This window comes from Antechinus flavipes, chromosome 1, assembly GCF_016432865.1.
Source record: "Antechinus flavipes isolate AdamAnt ecotype Samford, QLD, Australia chromosome 1, AdamAnt_v2, whole genome shotgun sequence".
In the NCBI taxonomy this organism is placed as follows: domain Eukaryota; kingdom Metazoa; phylum Chordata; class Mammalia; order Dasyuromorphia; family Dasyuridae; genus Antechinus; species Antechinus flavipes.
This window is the reverse complement of record NC_067398.1, coordinates 568,374,517-568,394,472: the sequence shown is the minus strand read 5'-3', so window position 1 is coordinate 568,394,472 and position 19,956 is coordinate 568,374,517. Positions and strand designations below refer to the sequence as shown.

Sequence of the window (19,956 nt, the reverse complement as noted above, 5' to 3'; positions counted from 1 at the left end):
TTCTCAGCATTCCTCAGAGGAATGTTGGTCTTTTTACCACAGTAAACACTTTTTTAAAAGAGGCATGGATAGAGAATACCTAAGTGTACTCTGCATTTTTCCATTTTAACATCATTTCTGCCTTGGAAAAACATAGCTGACTCCTCTGTTTTCTATTTTTTACTACTACTATTTTGCTTTTCTATAATGCTCTTGATTTTACAAAGCTTTTAAGGAGTAATATTTCATCTTAATCCTTATTACCAACAACAACCAACATTGTTAATGTCTTCTCCTTTAACATTATCTTTTATCTACTCAGTACATACTTTGATATGCCTATTTGCATACATGTTATATCCTCTATGCCTACCTTGAGAGTAGGTACAGTTCTTACTTTTTTGTTCTCTACCCACAGCATTTAGCAGAGTGCCTGTCACATAATTAATATTTAATATATTCAAGAAGAATGGTTGAAAACAAGTTTGAGATAGGGAAAGTAAAATAATTTTCATTTTGTGAGGGAATATACTAAAATACAATTCAATGTCAAATGTCAAATACTTGAGCCAAAACTAGAACAAGGAGTTCCTAATTTCAAACCAAGGATATCTGTCCAAACTAGATGATAAATCATCTTCAGATATAAAACAAACAAAAAAAATTAAACTACTTGAACAAATATTTAGAACTGAATTACTATTAAAGATTTTTAAATGAACAGTAATACTCCATATACCTTTTGAGTAAGAAAAGTAAAGTAAGTAAAAGTAAGAAAAATATGCTAAATTATAAAAGTAAATCAAGTAAAGTCTCAGAGATTATGGGTTCAAATAAAATGTGGAGTTGACATCAGATGTAAAATTGGAATCTGAATGTTATTTACTACCTAATCCCTACTCAATTTATACACATCACAATATTCTAGGACTCCTCCTCCTTCTGTTCTTTTAACAAAAGGCACATTACTAAGCTTTGTCTGAAGCCAAATCTTCCTCTAAAAGGGAAATAATTTTATTATTATTACATTATTGATACCTTTACATTCTACCAACCTTGTTATCCAGTTTTCTTGCTTCAATTTCAAATAAGACCACTCTGTTATCCTTTACTTCTTCAGCTGAAATCTAAAGATAGACAAGTTAAATAAGAAAAAAGCAAATTTATATAGGACCCTAGGCTGTTTTTCTAGTATTGACTGATCTTGTTATATAATAATATATTCGACTTTCAGATGGATTTTAAAATATTTAATAATTATACTAGTGTTGAATACACAGATGGGAGAATATAGATGTTTAAGAAAGGTATGCTATGGTTAATTGAAAAAAAATCAAAGAATTGCTCTTATTGTGCCAAACCTACAAAATTTAAATGCTCTCCAAAAGAAAATACATCCAATATTTTTTTTCTTAGCTGGCTATCCCCACCAATTAATGAATGGGTAAACAAATCATGATATATAAATTCTCTATTGCTTTTATATTTGTATTCAATTAAACAACTCTCTATATAGGAAATGACAACTATGAAGAATTCAAGACCAATGCAAAGTGAAGTGAGACAAATCAGGAATATGATTATAAACAAAAGAACAATAAATTTTAATTTGCAAAAATTAAAATGATCAAGTTTTATCCTGGAGAAGAGTTGAGAAATACATTTTCCCCTCTTTTTTTCCTGAGGTGGGAAAAAAAAAAAAAGACAAGAAATATCCACTTTACATCAGAGCAAAAAAAAAAAAAAAAAAAACAACAACAACCAGAAAATGTAAATTTTAATTATAAAACATAAAAATATGAATGCAACATTGTAAAATAATTTCCTATTATTTGGCACCTCATTAGATCATAGCAAGAAATAAATTTGAGAATTTTTAAGAGAAGATTAACCTTATGAAAAACTTAACTTGGACAATTTGTTCTTCTAAGAACTAAACTTGTTTTTTAAAAAAAGTTATGGCAATAAGACCAGGTTTTATTCTGAAATATCTGTGTATAAAACAGAATATGAAATGCCAAAGTTCTTCAAATATAAGAAGAAATGATAGTTAGGATAAGAAGAGGAGAGAACAGGAAATAGAATGGCTACATCTCAAGATATGACCCAAAATATTTTATAAAGATGTTTTTTTCAAACACTTATATAGTCTTATCAGTTTTTAAAAAGTATGCTCAAATTAAAGAGCCAACATGTGCCATTTAGTTTGTGTACTGCTTCCCACTTAGCCAGTCATATTACAGGACTAAAGTTATGCAGGAAATACTATTTCCATTGGCACTAGAGAGATAGGAAAGAAAGAACAGGTGGTGATAGTTGGCACAGGTTTCATAAGGCAAACACACAAATTTCCAGAGCTGCTGAGTTCCTGTTTCTTGAGCATCCAAAAACAACTTCCATTAAGTAAAAGAAGAGACTTCTAGAGCAGAGTTCTAAAAAATCAAGGAATCCCTAGATGACATAAGAATAACCTTTTTGTTTTCTTTTTCCAAATACTTGGAGCCCAGTTCTACTTTGCCATTTGGCACCCCCACAAAAAAAAAAAAAAAAATTCATTTGTTTAGGAGAAAATAATAAAATGTTACTGAAAAACAGTTGTCTCATGGCTTGTTTGATTGGTGGGTTTCTTTTTTCTAAAGAGTTGTGATTTCATTGATTTAAGAAGCTCTGGGAAAGAAACTGTCTTATAAATACAGATTGGAATCTTCTCTGCAAATTGAGTCTCACAATGCCTGGAAGCATAGAAAAATTAAAGAATTCACCTAATGTCATCCAGCAAATATGTGTCAGTGGCAGATATTCAGGATATTACGGCCAATTTTCTAGTCATTACACTATGCTACCTCTTATATAGCTTCCCATAATGTTACTTATGTCTTCTAAATAATTTAACAAAACAAAAGCCTTGCCTTACCGTGATGCTCCCTTTCCCTGCAGGTTTTCCATTTTTGAGGACCAATGGTCGAGTTAATTTCTTACTGGAAACAATCTGTTAAAACCAAAAACAAACAAGCAAACACACTTAAGGAAAATCTATTTTGTTTCATTTAAGAAGCTCTGAAGTGGAAATTTTTCCAGTCATTAGAAATGGAAAATTAAATGCTTTCCTTGTAGGTTTGGAAAACAAAATTTTTTAAAACAGACCTATACATATAACATATTAGAAATTTTCAAAGTGGTTACCAAATAGATACCATCTCCAAAACCACACCAGCTCTTATCCATACAGACAAAGATTATATAACTTCTGACTTTTCTTGGAAAAAGAGGCAAAGAATCTGATTTCAGATTCAAATCACATGAAAGTCCCTTCCAGGTCAAAAGATTAAATAAGAACATCTAAGACAACTTTAGCTTTTCAACTTTCAAACAATTTCAACACTTACTCCTCCCAAAATACTTTTTTGACAAAATAATATACAGTATATTTCTTTGGTATATCAATTGACTGGATCTATACCCACAATTCTAATCATCAGCAGAATTATGTTTCTAAGCTGCACAAAAATATATTATTCTCAAAAAGCTAAGGCTCTTAACTATGAGTTGTGGTACCATCAGCTAATTCAAAATAAGATGTATACTATAGAACTACAGGAATCAAACAGTATACTCCCCATGGTATAAAACAATAATACTGACAACTGTGTTCCAAAAATAATCTATCTCTGAGTAATAAAAATTTCCTAAGAAAAAACTATGGGGGAAACATTTTTACTAAAATAAGTATTATATAAAATAATCTCTATCTCTTACAAAACAACATTCTATAAAATATTTTCTCTTACTGTATGGAAAGGATTCTAATAGAATTTAAATAATGCAAGTAAATGAATACGATTTTAAATAAAATGTACTTGAATGAACTGCAATAAAAGTAATCTTTTCTACATCAACAATGTGAGGCAGTGAATTACAAGTACTATTACTCATTTAATATAGAAATGCTCCAAATAAGTTTTTTAAAAGGGTGACTTAAAAGGATAATTTAAATTTATTGCTGTGAATATAGACTGCTTGCTGCTCAATAAATTAGGATATCTGTTCAATTCATTACAGCCAGTAGAGAACAGCAATGCTAAATAAACCCATTATTATCATTATCTTTTAGCATTGACACTTGATGTCTGAGATTCACTAAGTCACCTAGTAAAAGTCATTCATTAAATGTCCATATATTAAATTTCATTCTTGGTCTGAATGAGTTAATGACAATGTCTTGCTTGTACCCTAGCAAGATAATTATTGTTTATCATTTTTTACTTGTAATAAACTTTCAGATTAACATCAATACATTATTTTCAAAGCTTTTAATCCAAGAGTGATGTTCTAAGTGGTAAGTAAGGAATTAGTACTTCAAAAAGATATTTTCAACATTAGCATTTTACCAGTAACTACAAGGTACCAAAGCATGGAATACAATTGCCTCCAATGAACTAAAAATGAGTATCACATGGAAGGAAATTTAGTTTTTTGATGGATATAAATAGGCTGCAATGCATAATCAATGAGGAGTTTTGAAAAAGAACAGGAGTAAAAGATGTCACCAAGAAATTATGAGATATTGTATCTAGGATATGCTGTGATATATTTAACATGTATAGGACTGCTTGCCATCTGGGGGAGGGGGTGGAGGGAAGGAGGGGAAAAATCGAAACAGAAGTGAGTGCAAGGGATAATGTTGTAAAAAATTACCCTGGCATGGGTTCTGTCAATAAAAAGTTATAATTATGAAAAAAATTTAATTTAATTTAATTTAAAAAAAATTATATGAGAGGAAGAGAGAATGTCACATGAATGAGGAAGGCCAATTAAAGAGTATATGTTTTACTGATACTCATGAAATATCAAGAGAAAATGAAGACCTCTAATACATTGGGTGGATTCTGACAAATTTATGAAAGGAAATGCATACAAGTCGCCCAAAATGGACAGGGATATATAAGACACAGTAGGGAACTATCAACAATTAGATTAAATTCCTCAAGAAAAAAAAAAATTAAAGAAGATCACAAGAGAAAGTAGAAAGAGCACTGGATTTGAAAGTTGGTGGCGTGAGTTCAAAGCCTGGTTCTGCTATTTAATAGCTGTATGAACTTGTACAAGTCACTTAAATTCTCCTAGGCCTTCGTTTCCTTATCTGTAGAATGAGGAGGATGGAAAAGGTGGGGCAGCTAGATGGCACAATGGATAGAACACCAGCCCTAGAGTCAGGAGGAAAAGGTGATCTCAAAGATTCCTGTCTGTTCTAAATCTATGATGGCAAGATCAATGGTTTCTTCGTATAGATACACATTCCACTGATACAGATTGTAACTTTTCCTCACCTAGAATAATAATTCTTGAATTACGGTTTAAAAATTTTGTCAGTTGGGAGTCCTCATTTACTGAAAAATAGCTAAATAAATTATGACATATGAATGGAAACTGAGTATTAATGTGCTGTTATAAATAACAAAATAAAAAGTTTCAAAGAAAACTGGGAAGATGTGTATGAACAGAGTAAAGAATGAAGTCAGCAGACTTAGAACTTATACAAAAATAATATCATAAAGTAAATAACCTTAGGCTTGAAAATTCTGATCAACGCAAAATCATGATCCCTGAGGACCAAAAAAAGAAACATTACCCACATCCTGACAGAGAAGAGATAGATTTACGATGAAGAATGAGAAATATATTTTTGAAGAATGCAGTAATTTGCTTTGCTTGTCTATGCATAATTGTCATGAGGGTTTTATTTTCTTGTTTGTTTTTCAATTGGGAAGATGAGACAGAGAAAATAAATGTTTGCCCATAGAAAAATTTAAATTTAAAAGCTATCATTTGGTGGCCAACCTTCTGGCCTTAAGGAAATTAACTAGACCATCGTGGACAACATAATTGTCTACCAGGTCTTTGTGGTTGATAGCATCTATCTCAGCTTATGCGTTTCCAAGAAACATGAGTCACAAGGATGAATGCTAAGAACTTCATTGGAATTTGACAAAATTATATAGATTTAAATTTAGGGATTCAGAATTAAATTATAACAATGAAATAGAACTTTAGAGGTCTTCTATTCCAACATAAAACTTCACAGAAATCCCCTTTGTAGAAGTGGATTCCAAACAGCAACAAACTAGCTCTGTGAACTTGGATAAGTTATCCTCTTGAACAACATTTCTTCATTACAAAAAGGAAGATAATACAACTTTACCTATCTCCCTTTGCAGCAGCTATAAGTATTCATTTAAGCTATACAAAACATCAGCTGTTTGCACAAATTCATTCCATAGTGGTACCTCAGTCAAAGTCCAAATGGGGCTAGATCTTTTATTCCTAAATATGTATAGTCAGAAGACTGGAGTTCAACATTAAGCAAACTGTCTTAACAATTAGAGTTGTACAGAAGCAAAATATGTCTCAGAACAGTTGCTGAGTTTCCTATGTCTAGAGAGCTTCAAGTAGAGAGACCAAATAACCATTTGTCTATGATAATGCAGGAGGACCTATTCAGGTAGGTTGGACTTCACGAACATGTTACATTCCTTCCAACTTTAAAAACTTTGTGAGAGCCAGAGAGAGAACCATGGGAACAGGGTGTGGAACACAGCATAGCATTCTCACTCTCTCACATAGCATTCTCACTCTGTTGTTGTTTGCTTGCATTTTGTTTTCTTTCTCAGTTTTTCTTTTTCTTCCTTCTTGATGTGATTTTTCTTGTGCAACAACTGTATACATATATTGGATTTAACATGTATTTCAACATATTTAACATGTATTGGACTACCTGCCAGTTAGGGGAGGGGATAAAGGGAAGGCGGGGAAAATTTGGAACAAAAGGTTTTGCAAGGGTCAATGATGGAAAAATTACTCATGCATATGCTTTGTAAATAAATAGCTTTAATAAAAAAAAATTTTTTAAACTGTGAGAATCTTGTAACTGTATCATTACAGAATCAAATAGAACAGAACTTGGAAATTTCAGAATTGAATTTTTTTAATATTCCTCAGTTAAAGTTGGGCCTATCTTATATAATTCGAGGTTTCATAAAATTTACAATCTAAGTGAGAAAAACCTCATTATGCTAAAGACTTAGCTATGAAAAAAAAACTTGGGGGTTTGGAAATTAAATGTTTTAAACCTAATTCTTATGCTAATAAACTCTTTCTTAGGAATACATGTTAGAATATGCATATAAAAAAAATAGCTAGCATTCATATAACAATTTAAGGTTTGTAAATTGATTTACATATCTTTTCTCATTTGACACCCCTCCCCCCCACAATTCTGTGACTAGGTGATACTATATTCATTTTACAGATGAGAAAACTGAAGCTGAAAGATTTAGTGAATTGTACAGGGTGATTTAGCTAGTAAGTGACTAAGATAGGATTCACATTTAGGTTTTCTTGACTCTGCATCCAGAGCTTTATTCATTATGCCATCTAGTTGCATGGGAGGCCAAATACATTGCCAGAGTATTCATAACAGCCCTTTTATGTCTGTCAAGAATTAGAAACAAAATAGATTCCCATCAATTATGGAATGACTAAAATATACTTGTACAAAAATATAATTGAATATCATTAAACTATATGAAACAACAAAATAAAGAATTCAGAGAAGCATGAAAAGGCTAATAAGAACAGATGTAAAGTGAAGCAAATAGAAACAGGAAACAATAGGATATCTATGATTATTAATATAATATATACACATAACTACAATATTTTAAATACGGATTAATTGTAATGGCTAATGATGAACCTGGAGAAAAGCTAATAAACTGTACTTCCTTTTCTTCAAGGAGGTAAAAGACTATCAATGTAGAATATTGTATGTACAGTTTATAATAGGTTAATGAATTGATTGGCTTTGTTAAATTGCTCTTCTCCCTTCTTTACTTTTCAATCTTTGTTATAGGGAATGGCTTCCAGAAGAGTGGAACGCAGTTGGAAACAAAGATAATAAAAGAAGAGAGTAACATTAAAACTGGGACAGCAACATGGTGCAATGGATAGAGCACCAGGCCTAAAGTCTGGAAGACCTGAGTTCCAAACAGGCTCAGACACTTATTAGCTGTATGATCCTGGCGCAGGTCACTTAACCCTGTTTATCTCAATTTCCTTATCTGTGAAATGGGCTAGAGAAGAAAATAGCAAACCATTTTGTATCTTTGTCAAGAAAATCCAAAAGTGACTGTAAAGAGTCACAAATGACTGAAAAACAACAATAATACTAAGATTAAGAAAAAAATTTTAATGAATTTCCTTGTGATTTTTAAGTGCAGATGAGGGTTGCCATAAAAGCAATGAGACTGTTAAAGAGCACAGTAAGTCATACTTACTTGTCCCAAAGTACCTTCAAATTCTCCCAAGAAATCATCATCATTCAAATCAATGGTTTTATTATCAATGTCATAAATCCCAAACTTCAGCCTCTGAACCACTTCAAAATAGTAATCAATTAAAAATTTTTTGGTAAATGAAGGATTCAAACAATTTTTAATCCTTTCTGTCCGTTCAACCTGTGAAGAAAATAAGATATTGATTTAGTTACTGGATCATAGATGTGTATTTTGATTTTGGAACTCAAGTTTCCATTTTCACTTTTAATGAACAAATTCAACTAATATTCCTAATGGCTAACAGGAATGGGAATTTCTGTTTTTAGTAAAATTTATTTAGTAAATGACTTAAAGAACAGATTAAATGTGTTTGCTTTAACATAAACAGGATTCATTTTAGTTTGGAAGATAATTACTGTTTAAAAAAAAAAAAAACCCTCTTTCCATTATTAAAAGTACAATCAAAGCACCCTTCCCTCCAAAGGGATTTTTAAATGTTTTACCTCATACCACTGCTGTCCACTGGTATTCAATAACAATACACATAAAGGGTCTGACTTTGAGCCTATATCTTTATCCAAAAGATTTTCACAGGAGACACTCAGCTCCACCTTTGTCACGCATTGTGCTGCCATCTGTTAAGCTGAAAGATAAGGAAAAAAAAACAAACAATAATATACATTAAGAAAAATTTTAATTCTGAAAGGAAATTGTTGGATTATTATTATACTCTATTGCTCTTTAACAAATCATAAGATCAGGACAACCTCATGAAGTTGCCAGACCACTCAGATAATAAAAATGCTCTCCAGGAGTTTCATGACATATTAACCTATTTTAATCATATTTCACTGAGCTTTTCTCCAATAAAACTTATTTCCCCATATTATTGTAAAACAAATCTTTTGGTGCATCATAGGAGAAATGTCAATCTAATTACTTTATCATAAATTGTTTAATGTGAAAATCTGGAAGTCAAAATATGATCTTAATCACTCACTTGAAAAATGACAATAAATTCATTACCAAAAAAAAAAAAAAGAAGTTGGTACTCCACTTAGATGGAATTTTTATGTTAATCAAAATGACTGATCAAGCCAGTACAAACACAAATTCCTATTAATGGAATCATTTTTAATACCAAACATAAATCATAATAAAATGGATTAAAATCTCTTTGCCTTTTAAATTCTTTACAACAACTTATAATTCTTACCTAAATTAAAACTAATGTGAAATATAATGGAAATCAAAAATGTCTAAAGGACATTACGAATAACAGGATAGTTTTACTGATTCTAACACCCAAGGATACATGTTGTGAGAATCATTCTTCAATGGTCAAAAAAGTCATGATATTTTGATTCATTTCCTACTTCTCCAAAAAGGTGCATTTCTCCCCTCTCGATCATATGAAATTTTGTTGAGAAAAAGAGCTATTTCTTTTGTATTTCTTACATTCCAAGTACTTACCACAGTGCTTTGCAGAGTAGGCACTTAATAAATGCATGTTGAAGAAAAACCAAAAAAAATTAATTTTAAATTTGGAAGAAGTCTTAATTTAGTCCAATATACAACTGATATATGAATCCCTTTTATCACAACTTGACAAATGGCCCTGCAAGCTTTACTTAGAGAGCTCCAGTGACTCATTACAAGAATCAACCCATTCCATTTTGAAGAAGTACTAATTGTTGAGGGGAAAAAAGAAGAAGGTCCACTAATTCTGAACTGAAATGTTCCCTCTATAATTCATGCCTATTAAGCATAGTTCTGCCCACTTACAGCTAAGATTAATCTCTCTTCCTAAAGACAATCCTTCCAATATTTGAACCTAAGCAACTACATCTCTATCAAGTTTTCTCTTTTTCAAACTAAATGTTCTAAGTTTTTAAACCATTTTTTCCATGACATAGTCTCTAGTAATTATATGTCTGTTTACTCTCCTCTGAACATGCTCCAGCTTACAAATGTGGTGCCCCAGAATGGACTAAATATTCACAAAATTTCGAAGTTAAAAGAACACTCAGAGATCAGCTAGTCCAGAACATTCCTGATTAGGAATCCCTACTGCAGCAGTTGGCAAGCAGGCATTCCAGCTATGGCGAGAAAGCTCCAGAGAGTGAAATCTTCTGAAGTGATCTGACCAAAGCTGAATATCATGTTGGAAAATGTTGGAAACTCTACTTCCATTAATGCAGCCTAAAAACACATTAGTCTGTTTGACTAGCCACACCATACATAATTGACTTACATTGAACTAGAAACTTAAGAGAATCACTAAAACTTCTAGGATTTTTTTTTCATAAGTGGTGATCTAGCAACTTCTCTCTTATATGTACTTGTAGAATTGGTAATTTTTAACCTAAGTATAGGACTTCTTATGTGTTATGTTTAATAACCATCATTCTAATCTTTGGAAATTAAAATCATTCAGATATTAAATTCTCCATATCAATGGAACATTTATGTATTTACAATTTTCATTGTGCAAGATGTGTGGATGAGGGTTTTTTTGAGCCATTTCAGTCATGTCCAACTCCCTGTGACCCCATTTTTGGGTTTTCTTGACAAAGATACTGGAGTTTTTTGCCACCTAGCTGCCCCTGGGGTAGCTATAAAACAAATTAAAACATGGTGTGCCCTAATTTAGTTAAGGAGTTAAAAATGAATGCAAATGACGAAAAAGCAACAATAGGCTAAACTCTAAATTAATCAATATGAATTGATTTAACTGCCCTGAAGCACAAAAGAAAAAGCAGTAGAAAACAAATACCAATATAAAGATGGGACAAACTATTGCAGCAAACAACCTAATTAATCCTTAGAAAACAAGCAAAGACTTCCAAAAGAACTAGATAGCTGGAGTAGTTGTTGTTGATTTCTCTACATAAGGTCAAAAGCCATGGAACTTAGGTGAAATAGGGAAAAACTGTTTAGAGCTTTTTTCTTGGTCTAATCAGAGAGATAGAGGGTACTAATGAGATAAAAGTACCAGGCAGATTCAATCTAGCAAGATAATGAGATTTGTCAGTGATGAGTTTCCTGGAGAAGGAAGTCATAATGGGAAAGTCCAAAGTCTAAAAGCAGTAAAGATAGAGGGAAATAAAAAGCAAATTAGCAAAAACAGGAGTTGGTATCACAGAGGTGCTGTAACTAAAATAATCATCATCACCCTATAGTTAATTTCATCATGAGCTTATTCTAACTTATTTTGGGTAGACCACAGAAGGCTCACATGAAATTCCTCACCAGGCCAACTCTAAAAACCTTTACTGCTTGCTTGGGGCTGTCAGATTTTGGATTCCATAAGCATCTTTGATAACTGAGAGTCATCTTCATGGGATATCACAGCAGGCATTGATGCAGCAATCATGCTCATTTCAAAGGAATGCAAAAGGAATGTTTCAGAAGAGTTTACTTTTTCCCCTAATGGTAATGATTACAATTCAACTTCAATGCAAACTATTGTTCCCCAATGTATTTTCTTCATGTGAGATATCCTCCTCCCTATTCTAATCAATCCAAGAATAGCTCATACAAGCAGATACATCTGATTAGTTGGAAAATTAGTGATGTCATGATAATGAATCATTCCCAGTAATTTTCTCAATTAAATCCTTATTTTGTTTTTATCCAAATAGCCTCAACTCCAGAAACCTACTGCATCTAAATGCCAGTTGTAAAAATTAGAAAAGTCCCAGAGCCTGGAATCCACTGAACAGCAACTTTTATCTTCCATTTTGTAAAATTAGGAAGTACACAATTTTTATAGTACCTTCAATTATTATGACCAGAAGCCAGAATGTAAACAAGCAACTTTTAAGAAGGATACGAATAAGCTGAACAGTACTGGAGGAAGGCAATAACATTAAAGAAACTAGAAATTCTTGTCCTAAGAACAGAACTATCTTTTGAGTACTTGGAAGCCTCCCCCAAGGAAAATGAATTAGATTGATAGAAAACAGAAACTAGGAAAAAATGAGTAGAAGTTACAAAGTGGAAAATGTCTGGATGGTCAGGAAAACTTCCTAATAGTTAGATCCATTCAAAAAAAAGAACAGGAAGCTGCGATTAGAGGTAGCAAGCTAAAGAAGAGATACTTTTCAATCAGAGTTAGTTGATATTACAAATTGGATTTAATGGCAACTGAATGAGTCTCTTTCCACTGCTATGTAGTTAGCCTGTTGTCTCTTTGAACTGTGAGGGCAGGTCTATTTTTGTCTTTCTTTGTATCTTCAGAGATTAGCACCTTGTCTGGAACATAGTTAATGAATGCTTCTGGACTAGTTATTGAACATTTCTACCCTGAGGCTACCTTTTCTGCAGATCACAGTCTGTATAAAATTTCTCTAGCTTTTCCAATCCACCCCAAGAGTAGGGACGATGACTGGCCTGTGAAATCATCTGTGAAATGTAGTTTGTATTATTTGCAATACTATTTGCTCACAAGTAGATGCAAATGGCAAAGCTAAATCAAAAGACAGCTATATGAAGCAGTGCATAAAGACTTACAATCAGGGAGATGAGTTCAAATTCAGTATCAGATACTAGCAGTTTGGCCATAAGAAAATCATGGAATCTTATTCAGCCTCAGTTTCCTCATCTGCCAAATAGGTATAATAGTAGTATTTACCAGGGTTAATGTGATGCTCAAAAGAGATCATACATGTATAACATTTTGTAAATATTAAAGTGCCATCTAAATTATTACTGTTATTATTGATGATGATAATAGTTATCAATATGAGTTCATAGGTAATTAGAGGAGGAATAGCATCAGAAATGATAATCACTACCTGTTGTAATCTTTACAAACTGCTAACTAATTAGAGTTGATCTAATCTTACAAGAAGATGTTTTGGGCCAGAACCTGAAACAAGGTACTAAGTAGAACTACAATGCTTGTGTTTGCACAAGTTCACAAGTTTGCCAGATTCACAAAGTAAACTTTGTACCTTTGTGAGTTCACACCTCCCTTAAAGCTCTTTGGGCCAGAGAGCACTATGGGAGAAAACCCACAATCCCTCTCTTGAAGGAGCATAAACAGAGCTTCAATGGGCCAGTCAAAGAAGTCCTTCAGATATGAAGAAGCTACAAGTTGAGAGTTCAGTGGACAACCAGATTCATCTTCATCTCACACCACTGTAGTTGGTGGCTGGGCTCCTGCACTTCCCCCACTGAGACCAAGCTGGTCTGAAAGATTCACCAGAAAGCTAGCTGAGCCCCAAGTGAAGGAGACAAGAGATGCATTCCATCTCTGTGCTGGTTGGAGGCTGAAGAAAGCAGAGGCAGAGGCTAAAGGACAGAACCTTTGGATTTGGAGACATTCGGAGGGCTCTCAGCTAAACCGGCTGTGTTTTGAGAAGAACAAGAACTCCAACATTTGAACTCCAACATTTTGGCGCCCGAACAGGGACCCCACATTTTGAACCACAACAACTACCAAACTTGGAATAACCCTATGATGGATAGACCCAAGGTGCTGAGTAATTCCCATGGAAGTTGCTCAAGTCACTGAAATTATACAAGGGCAGTTATGAACAGATGAGGAGTACAGCTGTAGGTCAGCCATTTCCACATTCCTGAGTAATGGCTTAATATAGTCACCATGCACTATGGCAACCTTACTCTTTCCCCAGATATAATCCTAATTTTTAATGGAGCCTGAGGGCTGCAATGCTACTTTAAAAAATTTAGGAGGATGAGTGGAAGATAATTACATGTTACTGAATGACTCCAAAAAAATAGCTCTTTGGTGTTCTAAACTAAGAGAGGAAGATCGATCGGTTTATTCCCCTTTAAAAAAATAAAAAGTCCTTTCCTCTCTTCCTCACATTTATTCCATTTAACTGGGAATTCATATGAGTAAACAAACTTTTTTTTTTTGACTCAGATTTTATCTTCAGCAAGAGTTAAACCTCATAAGTAATTCTCACCTTACTGTAAATTTCTTTAATCAAATAATCAAAAAAGCCAAGCAGAGAGAGCTCAACCCCAGGGAACTTGAAATTGTAGTGTCTTTAAATTACCTTTGCCTTAGGTGAGCAATGTCTGAATTAGGGTGTCAGAACTAGTTAGAAGTCTGTACACCTCTGTTTACCCCAAACATACTCAATCTGCGTACTCTAATTCAATATAGTATCTCCTCATCCCCATTCTCAGCCCTCTGGGGAAAATGAAAGAGAAATAAAAGCTGAAATGGAAAATGATGGTGAAGAGGATGAGATGTAGTCTTGACTGCCAACAGAAAAGTAGGTGCTAGAAGAAAATTCTAAACTCCTGTTCTCATAGTGATTCTTCCCCAATTCTTTCCTTTTAATCTTGATTGTTATCATTATCATCATCATCATCATAGTTTTTATATGGTATTGTTAAGGTCTGTAAAGAGCTTTACATATATTACCTGAGAAATAGATGTTATTATTTTTTCTTTTATAAATGAAAAAACTGAAGCTAAAAAATGTAAAGCGACATACTCAGGTCACATTGCTAGTAATGGCAGATTTGAACTCTGGCCTTTTTGATTTCAAGTCTAACACGTTAGCCACTAACATCTTCTGTTCTTAGGAAAATGATATGAACCTGGAGCATTTCTTTCTCATAATCACTTTTCTGACAATTATTTTCTGCATCAGTAGTATGGCAACAAGTCAACTTAGAGAACTACAAATTAGGATTATCTATTTTTTACTGTACTTTTATTTATTTTGGTAACATTTCCCAATTACGTTTTATTCTAGTTTATTCTGAAGCTCCCAGCTAAGAGAATGATATCTCTAACAAGGAAGACAAGAAATTGGCAATCCAAAATTCTGCCTTATTATACTCTACCACTTATCACTCTGTAGGGAAGTATTTCTATACCATATATATTCATAATTTAAAAGCTATTCTACAGAACACTGACATTGTATAAAATTCGGATGTAATTTGCTGGCAGGAATTATATGTGTCTATGGTTATATTATCATTTAAAACATAAGTTTTTCTGATATGTAGAATCCAAGATGACTCTGAAAGGATCAAAGCCCCAAAATATTTCTTTCCAAGAAACAAGATAGAACCAGATATAGCACAGGTGTTTTTGGCAAAAATAAATATTCTCACTTATATGGAGCTTTAAAGTTCGTAAAATACTCTTTCCTCACAACACTCCTGTGATGGATGATATTATTATCAGCTGAGGAAATCTGTACTTAGAGAAATTGAGTGACTTACCTAAGAACACATTAATTTAACAAAGTGATAGAACCAGAGTTTGAACAGAAGTTTAACTACACAGATTAAGAGTTGGAAGGAACCTGAGAGGACATTTCATCCAAAACCTTCATATTACACTTGAGTCAACTAATGTTGTCACTTCCTCAAAGTCACAAAGGTCATGTGTATAAGGCAGGCTTTGAACCTGGCTCCTCTGACTTTATAAAACTGCTCTTTCCTCTGTATCTTACTAACACTTTTTCCCCCCAATTTTGGGTCAAGCTGGCTTCTTTACAGAGACTGACTTATTCTCCCTGAAGGAAGAATTAGAACTCTCAGCCAGGAGTAGAGAGATTAAGCAGAAGGGTTAGAGCCCATTCTAGCTTGTACTAGTGTTGTGTCATTGATTGGGGGGAAAGGAGGGGACCCTGAAACTGTCCTCTATGATTTTGGGGGGCATGCCATGGAGTGAAATCTTGAGAAACTCTCCGCTCGCCTCAAGAGAATCAAGATATGTAGTTTCATTCTGTTATATTGGTGGGACCCTTTGAAAATTAATCCAGGACATGAACAGACAATTCTCAGACAAAGAAATTGAAACTATTTTTAGCCATATAAAAAGATGCTCTAAGTCATTATTAATCAGAGAAATGTAAATTAAGACAACTCTGAGATACCACTACACGCCTGTCAGACTGGCTAGACTGACAGGGAAAGATGATGCGGAATGTTAGAGGGGATGTGGGAAAACAGGGACACTGATACATTGTTGGCGGAACTGTGAACACATCCAGCCATTCTGGAGAGCAATTTGGAACTATGCTCAAAAAGTTATCAAATTGTACATACCCTTTGATCCAGCAGTGTTTCTACTGGGCTTATACCCCAAAGAGATACTAAAGAAGGGAAAGGGACCAGTATATGCCAAAATGTTTGTGGCAGCCCTGTTTGTAGTGGCTAGAAGCTGGAAAATGAATGGATGCCCATCAATTGGAGAATGGCTGGGTAAATTGTGGTATATGAATGTTATGGAATATTATTGTTCTTTAAGAAATGACCAACAGGATGAATACAGAGACTTGGAGAGATTTACATGAACTGATGCTGAGTGAAACGAGTACGGCCAGGAAATCATTATATACCTCAACGACAATACTATATGATGATCAATTCTGATGGGATCTGGCCACCCTCAGCAATGAGATGAACCAAATCAGTTCCAATGGAGCAGTAATGAACTGAATCAGCTACGCCCAGCGAACCAACTCTGGGAGATGACTAAGAACCATTACATTGAATTCCCAATCCCTATATTTTTGCCCACCTGCATTTTTTATTTCCTTCACAGGCTTAATTGTATACTATTTCAGTCTGATTTTTTTTGTATAGCAAAATAACGGTTTGGTCATGTATATTTACTGTGTATCTAATTTATACTTTAATATATTTAACATCTACTGGTCATCCTGCCATTTGGGGGAGGGAGTGGGGGAAGGAAGGGAAAAATTGGAACAAAGGGTTTGGCAATTGTCAATGCGGTAAAGTTACGTTACCTATACATATAACCTGTAAATAAAAGGCTATTAAAATAAAAAGAAAATTAATCCAAGACCACTCCTAGTATCTGGAACTTAAGTGGAATCATTCAACTGGAAATTTAGGCCTGGGGGCAGTGACAACATTGAAGGAATCTCATTCAATTGAAACCTCAGTCTCAGATTTCCTATAAAAAACACAATTTTAAACTCATAATTTATAGAATGTCCGAAGCAGGATTATAATCTTGGTAAGGAACCTTTCCTTGGCATAGCTGCCTACCAGGACTCCTGCCCGCTGTGAAGACATTCTCTTCTCAGTGATGATAACCCCTTTTATTTCTCTGCCAAAATTTCTCTGCTAGGACCTTTATCTTTCTGCCAGGGCCTTGCCACTGAGGAAGTCAGTCTTCCTAGCAAAGCTGACTTCTGCGGGGCCAACATAAATACGTCATTTTTGCCATTAATACTTCGGGTTTGTGAATTCTTTCACGTTGAACCTGTGCTGACCGAGAAGGGAATTCTCACACCTCAAGTCTCTGCGCTGCCCCTAGCCCCATCATGGTGAATGAGAGGGGGACCCTCAGAGTGGCAGGTAGGGCTGACTGCAGGGGACTGTGCGGGGCTCTCTGCCCAAATCATCCAGAACTGAGGAATGGGAGAGCAAAGTTTAAGAAGAATCTTAACTAGATCGGGCAAGCACGGGAATAACAGAAGCCAGACCTGCAGTTAGCCCATTTCCTTATCTAACATCTTTCAGCCATTGCTTTCAGTTCTCTTTGTAATAGCATGTTAAAACTGGGGAAGTAGGTGAAAGGTTGGGGTTTGCAAGATAATTAGACAGTTCCTTGTTCTGCCATTTTTTTTTTACTCAATGATCTCTTAAGAAAGAGAGAAAAGAGGGCAGCTAGGTGGTGCAGTGGATAGAGCACCAGCCCTGAAGTCAGGAGGACCTGAATTCAAATCTGGTCTCAGACACTTAACACGTCCTAGCTATGTGACCATAGGCAAGTCACTTAACCCCAATTGCCTCAGCGGAAGAAAAAAGAAAGGGGCATTCCCTTCATTCCAAAAATCCAACACTAGTTATTTTCCTGGAAGCAAGAGTCAAGAGTGGCAATATTATGGAAATAGAATCAAAAGTATTTGTCAACTAATTGTGATAAAGAATTTAGGGGAAAAGAAAAAGAAAAGATGATCCCAAGATTTCATATCTAGATTGCACAGAAGATGATATTAATAATAAAAACAGGGAAGTTAGGAGAGAGAGATTTACATAGTAAGATGTCAAATTCTGTTTTATATATGTTTAGGTTAAGATGCTAGTGATCCATTCAGGTAGAAATGAACAATCATGGAAATGTAAAACAGAGGGGAGGGGGAGAGACAGAGACAAAGATGAGAGGAAAAAAGACAAAGAAAAAAAGGAAAAGAAAGAAAGATAAACAAAAATGAGAATCACTTGAAGGGAAATGTTATCACTAAAGTCAAGGAAATATATTAGATCATAAGGTCACTGAAGAAAATAATTTAAAGAAAAAAGAGAACCAAAACAAGTCTTGGAGAAATTACATACTTAAAAGGTTGTGGTTGTTATTGTACATCCTTCTTTGTCAGAGAGGACCAATAATACCATGTAGAGGAGGTTTTGACTGGCCAGCAAACTGGATAACAGAGGCAATTTCTATTCAATCGCTATTCAAAGTCATCAAAGTACATTGGCAAGATGATTAATGATGGCCTAAAATGTAGAAAGCTAGCTTGTTCTGTTGTACCTTAAAGTACAAGTTCCCTTTTAATGTCGTGATCCAGTTTCTCCAATTGTCCTATTTAGTTATTCTGCCTCAAATTATAACCTTTCCCTCTTAATGTTTGATGAGATAAAGGTCTACCTCAGTTGCTCTGCCCTAAAACTTCAGGCTATAACCATTCCCTCTTAAATGGTTGATGAGATAAAGGTTTTATATCTTTAAGTTATAGACATTCCTTCTTAATGTTTAACAGGATAAAGGTTTATCCATTTTAGAGGTCATTAGAATATCAGTAACCTCCCTCCATGGTGTCATCCTAGGGACCTCCCCCATTAGGTTATCCCCACCAAGTACCTCCCCATTGTGTCGTTATTCTTGTTATCCCATAAAAGGCTTGCCCTCTGAGTACTTCAGGGCTGGACTCTTTGAGATGACAGTCCAACCCTGGGACCAACCATGGATCCATTGGTCCTCAGTATCTCTCTCCATTTAATAAACTATTGAATTGGTCTCTTAAAAGAAACTGAGCAAGACAAAAATTAAGATCTTTTACAGGCCACAATTGGTCTGAGACAAAATCCATCAAGTGACTAAGGACTAGGTAAGAATTGAGACAAAAAATGGTCCAGGACCAATTTCAGACCAGAACACAAAACAATTGTTATTTATATTCAACTTAAACCATCAAAAACTAAATAATGAGCTACAGAGGTATGGGCTGGAGGCTATTATTAACATTTCAATGAAAATCAGAGTGATTTGAGTATCAAGGGTAGTCAAGTAGCTCCATCTGAAACACAACAGACTTTTTAAAAAGCCTGTTTTTCATATTTAATCTGTATTGATCAACCTGCCATCTCGGGGAAGGGTGCAGGAAGGAGGGAAAAAGTTGGAACAAAAGGATTTGCAACTGTCTGCATATATCTTGTAAATGAAAAGTTATAACAATAAAAAAATAAAAATAAAAAGTGTGGTGTTCTTTTTCTTCTTTAAAATATATAAGATGATGATGGTTCTCTCTGAGAGAAAGCAGATTTCTCGGGGAGGTTTTCTGAAGGCAGCCTTAGTATCAGTTCAAATCAATAATTACCCCAAATGCAGCCAGCTGGTAAAAAATACAAATGTTTATTTCTCCTTCCAAGTCTTGTCTCTTTC

The 19,956-nt window shown here is 34.2% G+C and overlaps 1 protein-coding gene across 1 annotated transcript in view; it reads right to left on the bottom strand.

Moving 5' to 3' along the window:
- The window catches only part of CPNE3 (copine 3), a 60,723-nt gene that overhangs the window by 22,862 nt on the left and 17,905 nt on the right, over positions 1-19,956 (bottom strand). The window contains exons 2-5 of the mRNA XM_051970805.1: positions 8,816-8,955; positions 8,313-8,492; positions 2,894-2,968; positions 1,035-1,106 (exon numbers count right to left, since the gene is read on the bottom strand). Of these exons, the coding sequence (XP_051826765.1) occupies positions 1,035-1,106; positions 2,894-2,968; positions 8,313-8,492; positions 8,816-8,947 (459 nt within the window). The 5' untranslated portion in view covers positions 8,948-8,955. The remainder of the gene's footprint in view (positions 1-1,034; positions 1,107-2,893; positions 2,969-8,312; positions 8,493-8,815; positions 8,956-19,956) is intronic.